Source organism: Caloenas nicobarica, chromosome 2 (assembly GCF_036013445.1).
Source record: "Caloenas nicobarica isolate bCalNic1 chromosome 2, bCalNic1.hap1, whole genome shotgun sequence".
Classification (NCBI taxonomy): domain Eukaryota; kingdom Metazoa; phylum Chordata; class Aves; order Columbiformes; family Columbidae; genus Caloenas; species Caloenas nicobarica.
The window spans coordinates 10,164,118-10,181,490 of record NC_088246.1 but is presented as its reverse complement, the minus strand read 5'-3'; the positions used below and the strand labels follow the sequence as shown (position 1 = coordinate 10,181,490).

The window sequence follows — 17,373 nt, the reverse complement described above, 5'->3', positions numbered from 1 at the left end:
GGTTTTGACTTCACACACAAAGGACACAGTCCGAAGTCTATTGTTTCTCTTCTAAATAATATTAGCCAGTTGTGATTACAGTATAATTCAATTATAATTGATTGCAACATGGACAAGCTAGCAAAGCCTTTACTCAATTCAGTGACACAGGTCACAGCTTGGTCATCTAAAGTGAAAATTGCTATGTTCAGATACTTCTATAAATACTGAATGCATTCATTAAACACCTGTGATGTGGAGGAACAAGGAATGGTTCTTTAAGGCAACCAACTTTCAGAATATAGGCATGCCAATAGTGGTTTCAATATATTACAGAAGCTAGATCTCAGCTGGAAGAACAGCTGTATATAGCACCCAGTAGTAAAGTAAGAAAAATTACAGCGGACTTTTTTTTCTTGTTTTCAACATAGTAACAATAATATCTGACTGGGACTACACATAGTAACTATCCCTGGAAGTGTTTGAAAGGCATATAGATGAGGTTCTTAGGGACATGGTTTAGTGCTGGAGTTGGGTTATGGTTGGACTCGATGATCCTGAGGGTCTCTTCCAACCGAAATGATTCTATGATTCTATGATACTGTTCTATGATTCTATCACAATATTGTTTAAGCACTAGATGGTCACACAACTCACTGCTCAGGTATGACCCCAAGGTTTAGGAAACAGCTCTTCAGAAAGAAAAGACTTTGCACCATGTTTTAAAACTGGACAAAATTTAAGCTAGGTCATTTCAGACAAATGAGCTATTTATAGCAGAGGTTACATGAGCTGAATGCTGAATTAATTACATGCTGAATAAGGTTCAAATTGTGTGAACAAATTCACGGATAAACCAACTAAACCTCCCTGACTGTGAGGCAGCTTTAGTGCCTTTACTCGCACTTTCAGGCCCACAAATAATTCTCTCATTTATGATTTCAACTAAAATCTTTTTAAAGAAAAATAATGAATCAGTCATTGCTCCTACTTCCCATTAATTGTTTACAACGCAGAACTGTATTTTAAAATCTAAACAATGCTAAAGTCATACCCCCAGAAAGACACATGGCTTATGGGCTGAGGCACTAAATGACTGGGCTTAAATTCAGCTATTTCCCTAATCAGCCCCCAAGACCATAACCCTTTCTATTTCAGTCATTTTAAACAGTTACTATTAAATAATACTTAGCACTTACAGAGTGCAATAGATCTTCAAAGCTGTACAGAACCATCAATAAAAATGATAGAAAAATCACAAAACCATTAGAACTTCCTTCTGCCTTATTATTTATATCCTAGAAATATCTCATCGCACTCACAAAGCCTTTGGGGCCAGAAAAGCCTTTTCTACACTAATGAAAAAGATAAAACTAAAAATATAAGTTACATTAAAATGAGATCATGTTTTTGACGCATTTTTAAAGTTAGTATTTACTAATTTTAAGATAAAAGAATTACTTACACATATACTTAGTAATGTGCTTTAAAGTGAGAAAAAAAAATATATTGTTTCTAACGTCGATATGACAAAATAAAACTAATTCTCTCAGGTGCATGTCACAATGCACTGTGTCTGCTACCTGGGAGCTTTAAGCCACTGGTTTGCAGTTCTCTGAGCTCTACAGTACCAGAGACCCCTAGATGCATTTGTATGACGGTAATAATGAAAAATCTGGTGCATTATCTTCCCTGTATGACTGCAAAAATTCATAGTGCACTTTTTGTTCAAATACTGGATGCCTTTTCTGTCTTTTTTAAAAGTAGGAGTCCAAATTTCCACAGCTTAATGCCTGTAATCAGGTTTCTGAGACAGCTTTATTAACAACCCTTGTGGTTCTATTAGTATCCTCGGAATCTTCTTACGGGTTTTTTTCAGAAAAATATAAAGCCTTTTGTAAATTGGTTTTACTTCCGACTTCCCACTCGCTGGGAATTTGAAGGTCAGTAAGTACAAGTTCACAGACGCTCCAAAGACTTGGGGTAGCAAGACTCCGATGCGAAAGGTCTGTAAAATGTCAAATGTGCTGCAGTGTCAATACCTGATCACATACACAAAAACTCATGAACACATTACCATAAAAATGTAGGTCTCCACTTCCAAAGGCTCCATTGGAGCATATCAAGTATAACGACCTTGAGTTCATTTTTAATTTAAAAATGGAAAGTCATGCTAGTATTTTTGTTCTAAGAATTTAGGGCATATTTAATTTTATTACAAGAATTTTTATCACCAAAATAGAGTGCTTCAGAAATGCTGGTACTTGCAGAAAACCATGATTTCATCAGCTTGATACATTCTGTCTGTTTTCACAGGAACAGTTCTCTCTGTAACTTATGCCATGTAGATGATATAAATTGCTACCTGTGTCATTTAGAGGGTTTTGATGGGAGAGGGAAGTACTAAATGTTATCCAGTGCAACCTGTGGATGCATCTGATAACTGACAGTTATCATTCACCACTGAAGTTCCAGTAAAAGCTTAATAGATTTTTCTTGTCTCAAATTTAAACATAATTTACTAAGAACTGAAAATAAAAGGAAGACATTTCCTCCTTATTTAAGGTCTAATCTTCTGAAAAACTGAAACATTTACTATTAAATAACTAACCTCTGGATACGCTTCTAAGATAAATCTGTATCTTAATAGCAGTGAAGTTAGTCATTTCTGAAGACAGCTCAAATGGAATAAAGAATTTCAGTAAATATTCCAAACCTAATTGATTGAAATGGACGTAGGTGTTCCTAACTGTGAAAAAAGATCAGGATACCATTACCACACACTCTGTTTATTTATTCCCTGTCTAGGAACCTGATTTAGAGGCAATAAAATGCAATCAGTACACAAACCAGAAGCAGGAATCATCTGCTAATGGAACTTTTAATTGAGGAGTGACCACTGACATGAGGTAATTCTTTCCATGCAGAACTCCTTGCAGGGACCTCTATGCACTTTATCACAGTAAACAATCACTAACATATGCATTAAAGAAAATTTAAATACATTATGACCCAATAAATATCACAATCCATCAATACACACTTTTCTTTCTTAAAGATTTAGAGTTAAAATACCACATTTCAGTAGTCTTTTAGTGCTAGACATATATTTACAAGGTTAGTACTAACGTAGCTATTTGTAATCAAAAGATAATTGGTTATGTTAAATGAACCAGGACACAAAGGAATTGTGAAGCTAAATAACTGTGTCAGAAAACAGATTCAGATTAGTTTACATCTACATTCATAAATCATGAAATAACTTCCATAAGGTATCAATTTCCCTCTCTTATGATTGTGTTTCTGCACTGTAAATGTATAAGTAAAAGCACATGTCACTTGACATGGTAAATTCATGGTGTGATTCCATTTCAGGTGATTCAGGATTTTCTGAGACAAATGATTGGGTAACTTGCTTTTAAGCAAAATGCTGAGTTTACAAAATCACGTGCAGAGTAACTGAAATTAATAAAACAAAATGTTTATACAAATTACCTCCTCTTTGTATCAGTATTACTAATTCCATACCTACCTTTCTAGGTGGTAGTAGTAGTATCAATTGTGGCTTCAGCACAAACCAATTAAGAGTGTACCGATTTAAGCCAAGCCAAAGTGGATCCTAATTAAATGGACAATAAGCAAAGGGAAAGGGTAGCCTAAAATTCAGAAGAAGGAAAAAAAAAACCACACCACACACCACCCTTCAACAGTCAGAGAAACAGAGGAAGAGCAGCAGCACAATGCTTGACGCACCACCCCATCAGACATGAAACCTGGTACACGAAAACCAGTTGTTCTCATTGTGGAGTTTTCTTGCTTTGTTTTCTCTAAAAGCTTTTGGCGCACAAGGGCACACAAATATGTTACTAGAAACATTCGCCTGAAGGTTTTAACTCTGTATGTTCAGCTTATTAATGGTTTAAGAGTTCAGGATGTGATCCAGATCTTGCCGTGGAAAAATTCCCACTGACTCCATCCACTTTAGACAAGGCCCCAGAATGATCAAGAACTAATTTAGTTTTCCTGCAAAATGGATACTGTGGACACTGCTGATCTTACAATTGTACCTTCCAACCAGGAATAATATCTCACACAACACATGATCCGTCACAGCTCTATTCAAAGTTACAAAGAGTAACCACAAGGCACATTTTCTAAGATACAGAAAAATAATCTAATCAATAATTAGTAATTAATAATGGTCCCACATTTACTACTAGGGTAATAAAATTTGTATGTGATCTACTATTACGCCTCTCATGTTTAATTTAACCAAAAGACATATTTTATAACTTTTTTCAATTACATATATTTAATAACATTCAGATATGTGCGCAGAACAGTTCGTTATCTCTTAAATCACTGTAGTAACCTGTAAAACGTCATATGAAAATAAACAACTTAAACCTCCAGCAATATAATATCCACCAGGCCATGGAAATTACTGACCTCCTATATAACATTATATATTAATGACTGAAGTCTAAACATAGATTGTCTCATCTATCCATGATCAACATTTTGCTAAAATTTAAAATGAACACATTATTTTTGCTCAGTCCTTGCTGCTTTGTCTATCAATGTTCTTTATGGGGATCCACAAAGCAAGGACTCAGTTCAAAACAACAACAACTCAAAACATCACACTTTATGCTGCCCTCTGAACCATTTAAGAAGTTAAGGCTTGGCAAAATAAATCTAAATATTTTCAGAAAATTCCAGTGTCTTCCACAGACTGCAGATTCTACTGCTTAGAAAAAGAGACTTAATACTGTTTTTCAAAGATAGTGCATATGCTCTTCAGCAACATGAAAATGTGTCTCACTAGTGCTGTTCAACATGCTGGAATAAGAGAAAAGAAATGGAGATGGTAGAATTCAGTATAACCAAAGATGCTGAGTGTATGAGACAAAAATCTCTAGCGTCAGAAAGAATCACTGTTAAAGGTACAAAGACAAGCATTGCAAAACATAACATATGCAAGAACTAGCAGGTTCGTGTCAAAAAGGAAGAAGAGGAAATCATAAAAATCATCATTCTAATTTTTCTATGGACTTCCTGCCATATTCTTAACCTAATGCTGATACTTCACTGTCACGGTCCATTCAGTGATGGACTCATGATAGTTCGTCCATGATGGCGATGTTCAGGCAGAAACTGTTCTTCGGACTGACTCTTACATTCATGTAGTTTAAGTAAATTATCATAAGAATTAGCTACCCGATGTCAAATCATTCCAAATGCAAAGAACATCCTTTTACACATCATCTGTCACATTAACGTCATTAAAAAACACCAGCTGGAAATGAGAAAGATAATACAGTACAAAAGACTGAGTTTAGGTCTGAACAAGGTGAAGTTCAGATTTTTAATTCCGTATTTGTCACTACTCCACTGATCCCTGTTTCTACTGAAATGATTAACCAGGGTTTCCCTTTTCCCAGGTTTGCAGCAGACCATTCAAGCACAGAGAAAATCTTCATTTAAGATTCTCAAGTGTCACTTCCAAACTCCCTTCTCTGGCTATGTTGCTTGAAGTTTTGGCAGCCTGACAAAGCAGCAACTTCTGCGTTCTCCCGAGCCAAATCCACTACATTGCCCAAAGATGCAGCTGAAAAGTCTGCACATGCAAAGATTTTTAGCGCTGTCAGAACTAATACTGCATGTAGAAAGGAAGTTAAATCAAACTGGGTGCCTCCCTACAGCCCAATCCTACCTACTGTGAGAGCAAAAGGATTACAGAACCACACACTGGTTGGGGTTGGAAGGTACCTCTGGAGATCATCTAGTCCAACCCACCTGCTAAAGCAGGGTCACCAGAGCAGATCACACAGGAACGTGTCCAGGCAGGTTTGAATGTCTCCAGAGAAGGAGACTCCGCAACCTCTCTGGGCAGCCTGTTCCAGGGCTCTGGCACCCTCCAAGTAAAGAAGTTTTTCCTCATATTCAGATGGAACCTCCTGTGCTTCAGTCTGTGCCCACTGCCCATCAGATTACAACGTCCCACCCACACTTCTGGGACACCACATAGGACAGGACAACTTTCCAGAGAGGACAAAGATAATTTGGGGCTAGAACATCTCTGTCTGAACATCCCCCCAGCCCAGGACACCCTCAGCTCTCAAGCACAACCTAGGACTCAAAGTCACCACTGAGCTTCCACTGGGGGCAACTGCAAGGTTGGAGTTCCAAAGCCCCAGCGACAGGAGACGGCTGCCCGAAGTGTGACGCTGAGCTGGGTTTTCGCTTTTAAGACAAAGGAAAATGCTTAAAAGGCAACAATGTTAAAACAATATTTACATTACAGAATGAAGTCACTGAAATTTGAGAAATGCAAACTTTGGAAGTGTTTGAGTAGCTGTTGTTTAAGCAAACTACTGTCTGCCCTTTTTTTTTTTTAAGAATTATTTCAGAAAACATATGCAATTACATGATCACATGGTATTCTTTGTACAGGACCTTCTGCTCAGGAATCAGTAAAAGGTGCACGGACAGTGATGCAGTTTGTATAGTATATAGAGTTCAATTTCTTCACAGACTACAAAAATACACCCCAAATAGTCAATAATTTATGTAAGGTTAAAGTAATTTATATTTTTAGACACATCATTTTTAAAGATAAATTTTAAACTTTCAGGTGTTTCTACTTCTGAACTGACAATTAACACAGAAGATGTCAAGCTGTTAGAAACTTCCTGATGAGAAGAAAAACTGAATTAGATATAAATCCGTGGTACTGAAAAGTTAAATACATTTGCGTATTAGTATGAAATGGTTACCAAGAGACAGAGAATTTCTATAAATTATTATATTTTAATGTATTTGTTTTCTGATAACACTGAAACATCTTACGTGAGAGATTTTGGTGGCAGTGCTCTTTACATACTGGTTTCCACAAATAAGAAATTGCTGTGGATGCCTGATTGCTTCCTTTGCATTATATCTATTTTGTTTACAAAGGGGCTTTTAATAATCCACTATTGCTCTCAAATAACCTTGTGCAAAGCATAAAATGGACACATTTTTGAAAACAGGTGAGTGAGTATTCAATAACTTAACCGAGACCACAACACTGGCAGGTTTTGAATAGCATGGTCGTGCCTTATCTTTCTGTTTAATTCATCAAGTCTCTAAATACACTACTAAAAAGGTGTCTGTGCACCTGGGTAGGGGTAATTATTAAATAACGCTGTCAATTCTTACCTTATGTAAACATACTGCAAATACAAAAACAATTTATACTTTCGAAATGTTAAATAATAGCACTTTTGATTTTAAAATGTCAAAATCAAAACTATAGTTGTAGCACCCTATGGGAGATAAAACACACTTTGCAACTTCTGCCTTTATGCTAATATTTGAAAACCAATTACATAAGTCAGTGTGTTGTTTTGACAGAGGAAATTAAAGATTCAATATTGCAATCTTTTTTTGAAAAAAATGTTTCAAACTTCCCCTCAATGAATGAGCCCTGCCCCTTTCCTAGATAAACACTAAACATTTTTCGAGTGAAGTAACTTCTTCACAATACCACAGCAGAATTTGCTTCCCCACTCCAAAAATCAACAGGTGCAGAAAGAAAATGAAGTCTTGGATATGTAACACAGATCATAATTACAAACCATTGTATTAGTACTGAACCCATCTCCCATTAAGAGCAGGAATATCCTTCCAAGATTCTTCTGTTCAAACAGCTGATTTTAAATTTTCATTATTTAACAAGTTTTGATATTGCAATAGCTATGATGCACTAGCAGAGAATTTGCCTATAAAGTGGCAGTTTAAATCAGCTGACTGGCAGATCTAAAGAACAGCACTCTGTTTCAATGACTCAGGTTTGCCAACATCTGTTTGTATTCCAAACTTTGTTTCATAACTATAAGCTTTACAAAAATGATTTCAAGGGCTTAGAAGGAAACAGCCTCAGTACAAAATCTGACCACTAAAAAAATTAATTTAATGAATGTTTTTAATGGTTTCTCTCTCTTTTTTCTTTTCCTCCTCTATTTTTCATCTAGCTCAACAGGTGTGTTGGTCTTTGAACGTTCACAACACCAAAATACCAACTAAAACTTAAGAACGATACAAAATGTATGAAAAAACAAGCAGAATAAATGAAAGTTAATTTGCATGCAGCTCATAAGTGTGGTAAACGCTCATGGGAAATTTTAAATGTTAGCAAGAATTGTACCTCATGCAATTAGAAACTGTTTGTTTCTGAAAACATTAATTCCATTTATTCCAAACAGTGAAAATGTAACTGCAGTCAAATTATAGAGTAGTTCTATTGGCTGCAATCAACGGAACCTTAAGGGAGAGGATAAACACAGAAGCAGACATGCACACATTGCTGCACTGGCAGTCAGGGTATCTCAAACTCTCTCTGTTTCTTAAGTATGTAACTTATTGAAATGGAACAGAAATTTAGGTGATCTGTGGAAAAAATGCTCCGACTGAACATCTGAAAGTTATTTTTCCTCAAGTCTAGAAAACAATTTTTTCCCATCTACCCTTATCTAAAAAGAAAAAAACCACCAAAGCCTACTGAATAATTTCAGTACTGCTACAGCTTTATATCACACAACGCTGGTTTTACCTTTCCAAGCATTCTTCCAAGGAAGTAGTAATGTCGGGCGTAAGAGTCTCCAACGAGCATCTGTGCAGCAGGGTTGGGGTAAAGAAGTCCCTCATTGGTGGTCTTAAAAAATCCCTGGTTAGGGTTAAATCCTGATTTAAGCAGTTCATTCAGAAATTCTCTGAAAATTCCACCACCATCAATACCAGCTTCATCAAGACCATGTGCATTAAGTAAGTGAACACGAATGCGCTTTTTTAGGTCAGGTTCTGCAGAGAAAGAAGAGATACAAACTCAAATACAACTGTCTGCTTGAATTTTGTTTGAATAAAACCACATGTAACTACACATACAGATGCATCCACACTAATTTCATAGTAAAAAAATTAACTAGTAAATAATACTGTAGCAAAAAATTCTATTACGGGCTTGAATTTTGGGATATTTAGTATGTGAAACTCACTCTGTACAAAGGGTCTTGCCTTCCCTACACTAGTAGGGGAAGAAAAAAAATCCCTACAAAATATTTTAAGAGGCCCAAGAATAATCTGAAAATTCTACTTATGTAAAACATTCTGAATGCAAGGTTCAACTTTATCCTGTCTGAAGGAACCGTCAATAAGCACTGCACTCACTTTGAGGGGTGACTGTTAAGCTACACCATTACCTAATATTCTTCGAAATGGAACTTAATATTTTTGATACTTTGGACTCATTGCTATGTCATGTAATTGCAGAGAGCAAGGTGTGGTAAAGATGGACACGTTCTGCAGCATGTTCTGTGTGTTTCACAGAAGGCTGCTACTTGAGAGAGCAAGCAGTTGTTAGCCCTTGAATGATGTCTACGTAAGAGGGAAGGAATTCCTTTTTGTTCAAGTCACTGAAGATCTAACCAAATACACAGCTTTTGTTTGAACCCTTGCATTAACTACTCTTGCATCCCAGCAAAGCAACCAGTAATAATAACAATAAAATCATCTGCTGCTCCTCTGCACACAAATGCACACAGACTATGGATGGGCAGCTGATGTCCAGGAACAAATCTGCAGCAACTTGTAGCAACAGAATTTCTCCTGAACCACTAAGTGTTGCACTTGCACTCTCCCATTCGCAAATGCCTCTACATCTACTGGTAACTTGCCAGTCTCTTGACAAGTTTCACACCTAGATTTTTTTTAAAATTACCCACTAGCTCTTCATTTGACTGAAATGCTCTCCTGCATAAGAATTCTGCTGGCCTGAAATACAAGATGGCCATTTTTAGCCCCAGGCACTGCAACAGGTCCACTATCTCATCACCACTCAAAACAAGAAAACAGAACACGTGTGCACCAGCAGGAGGGAGTCTCAAGCACACAGGGATGCTTTGCCTGGAGACTCCTGAGATATTGAGCATTAATGTTAAAGCTTTTATATATGGAAAATGTTTGTTTGGTGCTTTTTGGAGCCTTATGAAGAAAATCAGTTGTCTCTTCCTCTGTGCATTGACAACCAGTTTTATAGCAAGGGGGGGAAATATGGTCTTAAAACAAAGTCACGTGTCAAAACAGGTGATCAGGTAGAGGTGGACTCCAAATTAGTGCAACCTCTGAAAAATAGTTCCATTTTATGACTCATACATCTAGAATGTAACTAAATTGTTACTGGAATCCGCTATTACACAATGTGCTGAAAATTTCAGTTACAGAGAAGGAAAAAATTAATAGATGTTTGCATATTTTTAAGCATACGACACCCAAATAAAAAATTTAAACCTACAAGAACCAATCTAGTACATTCCTGCTGTTCCAAGGTTGTTTTCTTAATGACCTCGGTTAATGTACTATGGAAACATCAACGCTGAACCGCTTTCTTTTCAGGGCCAGTAGACAAACTGGACGCCTCTTCCAAATGAACGTTCTTTGCCCTCTCCTGACCAATTCCAGGACCTCATCAGTCATCCGTTCAATCTCCCAAATCGATTTTAATCAATTCAGTCTGTAGTCTTGAAATTGTCTCTCATGATTTTCAGGAATTTCTTCTTTTCTGCCCTCCCACATCGTGCTTGACCTACTCCAGAACTAAAATGGTTTAAAAAAAATTAAAAATACACTGTCTCAGAATACTGGCATTTTTACAAAGATCCAGCCTTCTAAATTAGTCTTCATTGATGTTCAATAGCAGTAGTGCTGCAGTGGTACAGTACCAGATGGCACTGTGTGTATATATATATATACATACATATATATATGTGTGTGTATATATGTACGTGTATAGGTGGTACATCATACACACATGCAGAAAAATAGACTTTCTGTCTTCAATGGTCAACTAGCACTGTGGCTTCTCTGTACTTCTAAGCGAGACATAAATCTTCACCGAGAGATCATTCTGCTTCCAATCACTTGCTACAAGCTTATTGGGTTCTCTCTTGTTGCCTTTTTATGAGTAACTTTCTTCCCAAGGAACAGCTGCAAACATTACCTGGAACTATGTACTTGTATAAGAAGACATATTTTGTAGTGATATAAAAGCTCTTTTTGCTGAACAGAAAGCCTGACAGAATCATAGAACAGTTCAGGTTGGAAGAGATCTCATATAGTTCAAAAATCCCACACTGGAAAGCAAGGCCAACTTCCAAGGTAGATCAGGATGCTCAGTGCCTCGGTCCTCTTAAGTTCTCCAATGATGGAGATTTCACCACCTCTCTGGACAGTGCATTTCAGTACTTAGTAAGTGAAATGCTTTTTATATATATATAGAAATTTCCAGTCACCACTGCATCTTATCAAACTGGCTTCTGTAGCCTCCCAGTCACAGCAATAACAATTTCCCTTCAGCCTTTTCTGTTTGAGACTGAACAAACCCAGTTCTCTCAGGTTCTTCTCACATGCCACATGTTTTAGTCCCCTGTATTGCTCTGGTGGCCTTCTGCAGGACCCGTTCTTTATGTTAATGTCTTCTTTCGTACTGGGATGTCCAAAGCTTGGCACTGTTCATCAGTGCTGAAACCATGAGCTATGTTCTTCCTAACAGAGCCCAGCATGCAGCGAGCTTTCATCTCATCAAGGGGAACTCTTTATTTGTTGTATTTGTTGTCCATGAAGAACCCTGTGGTCCTTTACTGAAAACATCTTTCCAGCCGGTCAGTGCTCAGTTTGTGCTCCTACAGGGGGTTATTACACCCCAGGTACAAAATTTTGCTTTAGTCTTTCCTAAACTTCATGAAGCTCCTAGAAACTCTTTTCTTCAGTCTGTCAGGGGCTGCCTGAGTGACAATCTGACTTTCCAGTGTATTAGTTACTCCACTCAATTTCGCATTGCCCGTAACCTCGCTAAAGGTGGAATACATCCCAGTGCCCTGGCTGTCAGACTGCAGGTTAAGTTTAGGAAACACTATAGTAAAACTGCTTTTGTAGTTTAATAAAACTAAGTAGAAATATAGTCTTCACAGAAAAAGCGTTTCGCTTTTCAAGCTGTCTTCTTATTAAACAAATAGGTTGATTTTCCTGTTACTCAACATCGCATTATTCAAAAGCTTAGACTGCAGTTTCTGAATTGTATTTTCATACATTGAGGAGGGGAGCAAGAACCACAACAGACTCAACTTTTTCTGTTTTCCAATTCAATTTCATCTTTCTCTTTTCAAGAAACTACTAAATGACTCATACTAAACTTAGTACAATGAAGCTATTCACAACTATGAAAGAGCCCGAACAGCCAATTGCACCTCTGATGTCCACATGATTATATCAGCAACACCTCCTGATTAGGCTTCAAAACTTCCAAAAAAAGGAGGATTTAATTTTTACTTAATTTAAAATTTAAAAAAAAATATATATAAATCAGTCTAAATGTATCTCTTTCAGGTAGTTACAGTTTCAAACATAGGTACTGAAATACAAAATCCTATTTATAAATAGAATAGTATCTTCACTTCTACTAAAAAAAATTAAGAAAAGGCACAACCTCCAGTAATTTTATAGAAACCAAGAATACCAACACCTCTTCCTCCTCTTCTCTAAACTGGGCAGTTGTCCAGGAGGAAACCTACATGGCACAGCAGGTGAGATTCAGATGGCAAACCTCAAGTATTTGGCAAATATTTTTATATGCAAAAATACCACATAACTATTAAGACTTTATTTTGGCAGGCTCTATCTACATTGGAATTTCGGCTTCTAGAGCAGCTGCTCTCACAGAAATTCACACTACACTATAATTTAAATCTTTGAGGTACAATATATACTACTACATACTGTCACTACAAAGTGCACTACATTACCCTCGTCAGCCACACTGTACCTAGCAAATCCTGAGCAGTCCAGGTATTTTTGTTGACATGGATTACCCAAGCAGATAATAAATAATGAACTACACAAATAAATATACAAAGTAGAGTTATTTGGACAAGTAAATGGGAAGAAAAGCCCCCTAAAAGTAGCTTTGAACTAAGGAAGGGTGTGATAAAGAGAATGAGACTGCAACAATCAGAAAGAATGTGATTAGATGAGATTACTTTATGTAAACAGAGGAAATTTAACTTCCTAAGGACTTTCACCCCTAAGAGCTGATACACGTCAAACATCCTACTCAAGTAAGCAAATATGTAACTACACGGTAAGAACGGTTAAATGTTCTAAACAAGCTGATGATAACGTAATTGTAAACCTACCATTTTCAGGAGAAAGTTTATCATAAGCATCTTCATAAATATAATTTCTTCTGATAGTGACATTAATGCCATCCAAAAATGGCCCATCTCCTTGAACTTCTTGTTTATCAGCATAGATCAGCCTTTGAAAAATCTGTAAAAATGAGTGAAAAGAGAAACCATGTCATTGTGCAGATATAAATATTCAACAAGAGGTAGTCATTCACTACTATTACTGTCCTTTGAGTTGGTTCTGGGCACTCACTTTCAAGTGATTTGTCTTGTCCCTCATTGAGCTGCAGAAACTTAATACAGAGCCATGTCCCAGGGGAGGGAAGGAGGGGATAGACATACAAAAAACTTTTTCATGCTAAGATATCACCCTCAGTTCTTTCTAAATAAAGAGGCACATCTACAGACTTTGTGTCAGTGATTCCAGTCTCCTCTCCCTAACTTTCAGATCTCTGAAATGCAAAGTATTCAAAAACAAAGGGAAAAAGTCACAAGTATTCTGCACACACAGAGGCAATCCTCAATACTAGTAAACAATTTTTTGTCAGTTTTTTATGTTTAGGAACATTCCTGGCAACAAGAAATTAGGTATCAGTTCTCTCAGGAGCTGTAAGCAAATAATTCAAAGCAAAATAATGGATAGTACTGTCATATTAAAAAAAGAACCAGAGCATCATACCAAATAAAAAAAAAATAATGCCAGCTGAAGTACAAATTCAACTTCACATTGTCCCTACCAAGTCTTTGCAACAGGAACCTGTTGCAGTTCACCTGAAGAGTAACTGTAGGTAACTGTATTTCTTTGCCAAGTAGCAGCATGAGAGGCAGTTGGCTAATGTGCAATAATGTTCAATATACCCTCAATCCAGGGAGTGCCTGCTTACTACGTCCTCTCGTGCACCTTTCCCATATTCAGTAAACAGTCTAGCACATTTTCCAAGGGATGTAACCTCCCAATAATATCACACACTGCTTTCTTAACTAAGAAGATCAAGTAAGAGTCTCCATGGATGTTCAAAACCAACAAATTTACCGTGAAAGAGCAAAACCTGACAATAGCAGACAAAGTTGGAGTAAGGTCTCAAAACTACTGTTTCTATGGACAACTGTAGCTAGTGGAGGAGATGTTCTCCAACCAGGAAGATTCACAGTGTAGACAAATCCAGATTCTTGCCTAAGGTACACAGCAGAAAGACAAGAGGAAATAGTCATAAGCTGCAGAAAGAGAAATGCTGAATAAGGAAATAATAAGGAAAAAAAATAATATTGAGAGTGATTAAGTATTGAAGAGGTTACACAAAGAGTTCGTGAAATCTTCATCTTTGGAGACAGTTAAAACTCATCTGGGCAAGTCTTTGAGCATCCTGATCCAATGCTGAAGTTGTTCCTCTATGAGGAAGCATGTGGACCTGCCAGAAGGACGTGCCACCTCCAGAGGCACCTTCCACTCTAAATTCTTCTATGGTTCTATGACATCAAGACACACAGACACCTCCTTTTTATGTACAGGGCATGATTACATGCTCACCACCATTCTCCTGCCCGAAGCATGACTAGATATAGTTTATTAACTATTGCTACACAACACTAGATGGAAAGAATCACTTGGAGGTATCTCTTATAGCAAAATTCTTGATACAGAGTCTGGATTTCTATATAATCCATTGTTCATGCCTATGCCAGTCCTGAAAATAAAAACCCTAATGCATAACTGAAGCATTTACAATGACTTCAGAGTAACACATGAAAAAGTGAACAATGCTGACTGAAGTACACAGCATAAGACGCAACATCACCATAGGCAAGCTGGTAAAAGTGTGGCTTAAGTAAGCGAGAACCAAGGCACTTTATACAAATTGGATTCATTACCTCCCACAGGTAAACATCAGATTGAAAGCTGCACACCATCATGCCCCTTAAGGCTAAAGACAATAAAATCCTCCAGGGGCAGAAGGCCATAAAACCAGACTCAGTAAATGCATATAGTTCAAGGTAAAAACCTCATGAAGAAGTCAGAAAATGAAAGGACACATGCAACAACCCAGACATGGAAACAGCACTGAGCTGTATTACATCATTACAGTGTAATAGGTGGCAACTGAAGAAATAAGTAAATAAAAACAAAGACCAAAAAAAACCCCACACAAAACCAAAACACAATAAGCTATCTTCTTCCCTTACTGCAAGTTGTTTTGCAGAGACAATAGGAGACTCCAAAAGAATGCTGACTCCTACTATTACACAAAAAAAGTTCATACTTTGTTCAAAAAGCAGTCTAAGAGGAACTCTTCTTGGAACTACAAGAGTTCAGTCTACAGTTTTATCCTTCTCTCCAAGGTCTCATCCAATTGTTATGATTTCAGGTTTTGTGATAAAACCAAATAAGGTTTTATGAATTCCAGAAACCTAAAATATGTGAAGCTTAACACAGCTTGAAGAAGTCCAAAGGTTGTAGACAGTGACCAAATCATGACACAGAGATCCCTGCTTGAAGTCACTCCCAACTGTTTCCCTCTAATTCCCGTGCAACATTGCTACACTGTATTAAGATGTTACGTTGGAACAACTGTTTAATAGAAGCCTGGACAAAACACCTCTATCCTACCAAAGCTGACACTTTCTTTGACAGATACCAATTTACTTTCCCTATGGAACTATCCTTCAGTCCCTTGTTGGTGTCTTGCAACTTAATGTTTCTATGACACTCCAGAGAGCAGTTTTTAAGTAACTGATATTTCTGACAACAAAAGCAGTTCAGAAAAAAAAAATATATGGGTAACAGAATAACAGCTTTTAAAATATATATCTATATATATATATGTGATGCAAACTGGAATAAGTAACAGAACTGACAATTACTTATTTAAAATCTAGAAAGCATTCAGAAGCAAATCAACTACTACAAGAACCTTGCATGTTTTAAACTACAAACTCTATTAAAGTTCAGCTACTCAGCTATGAATGCAGAAACTTAATCTTTAGGCGTTATTTTCCCCAAATGGACATCCATCATCTCATTCTGAGTAAATCCGCCCACTGCACAAAAGCCTCCAGTCTTGACCTTGCAATCTGTTCATTAGATACACAACCAGTTAGTGCTCTGCTCACCACAAGAGGGTGCAACCACGTAGACCAACCATTGAATCAGGACTGCAGTTTACTGTAAACATGTAACTGCTCTCATGCATCTTGGAATACATGTTTTTTATTTTAATGCAATTATTACAAATGGTAATATAACTATTAAAAAAAGAGAAAAGTAATTAACTTCAAGTGTTCATTGACACGTGCGTACTGAAGAAAAACACTGACCTGTCGTATCCTTCTGCAGGGAAACAATCCAGTTTCTGTACTTAGCTAAGTGATCTTTTTACACTTACTGAAAACAAAAAACTAAAAAAAAAAATGTATATGAAATTAGAAATTAGGTACCTTTACTCTCTCTTCAAAAGGAACTACAAAAGGTAGCTCTGTCAGAATTGCAAGTTGTCGTTCTTCAGACACAGAAAGAGGTGCTGGTTCCAAACCCACTTAAAATAGAAACAATAAATTTAAAGATTTGGAAATAATATTTTTTAAACAGTTTATTTTGTATCTAGTGACTCAATTTACTTTGTACAAAAATACATACATTAAAATAGTTTATTTACTAAACAGTTACACTAGGCCTTACCTTTATTTAAACAGTTTCTGCACACAAACTGAAACATAAGTAGTACAAATACACTGAAAACAAAATGTGTACAAAAATAAGCACTCCCACTTTTTTTTTAGAAGAAAAGTTATTTTCTTATTTTTGACATTTTAATTTTCCAATTAAGAAAAACATATGATAGTAGACAAGAATTTTTCAGTAGTTAGAACTTTCATTGCAAGAATACACAATATTCTCAACCCAGTGCTCAAAATACTTCAAAGCTATTGTGCTTTCAAGTACAACATCTAACATCTAACTAATAATTAAACCAAATCTAATGAAACAAAGAGAAAGATAACATTTATTTCAATGGGTTTTCTCTCCCAACAGCGAGGTCATGGTGATCACATTAAATCTTACTCATTGCTGAAATAGTGAAAAGAACATCAAGAAACTGTGTACTGTGCTCAATTAAAAAAAAAAAAATTATAAAAGAATTCAAGCACCGACAGCAGCGAGACTCAATTGCATGAGGTT

General features: G+C 36.6%; 1 protein-coding gene across 2 annotated transcripts in view; it reads right to left on the bottom strand.

Annotated features, from left to right (window-relative positions):
* Positions 1-17,373, bottom strand: part of UBE3C (ubiquitin protein ligase E3C) — an 81,030-nt gene that overhangs the window by 23,288 nt on the left and 40,369 nt on the right. For both annotated transcript variants that reach the window (XM_065628421.1, XM_065628422.1), the window contains exons 16-18: positions 16,632-16,729; positions 13,209-13,341; positions 8,576-8,823 (exon numbers count right to left, since the gene is read on the bottom strand). In XM_065628421.1, coding sequence (XP_065484493.1) covers positions 8,576-8,823; positions 13,209-13,341; positions 16,632-16,729 — 479 coding nt within the window. The remainder of the gene's footprint in view (positions 1-8,575; positions 8,824-13,208; positions 13,342-16,631; positions 16,730-17,373) is intronic.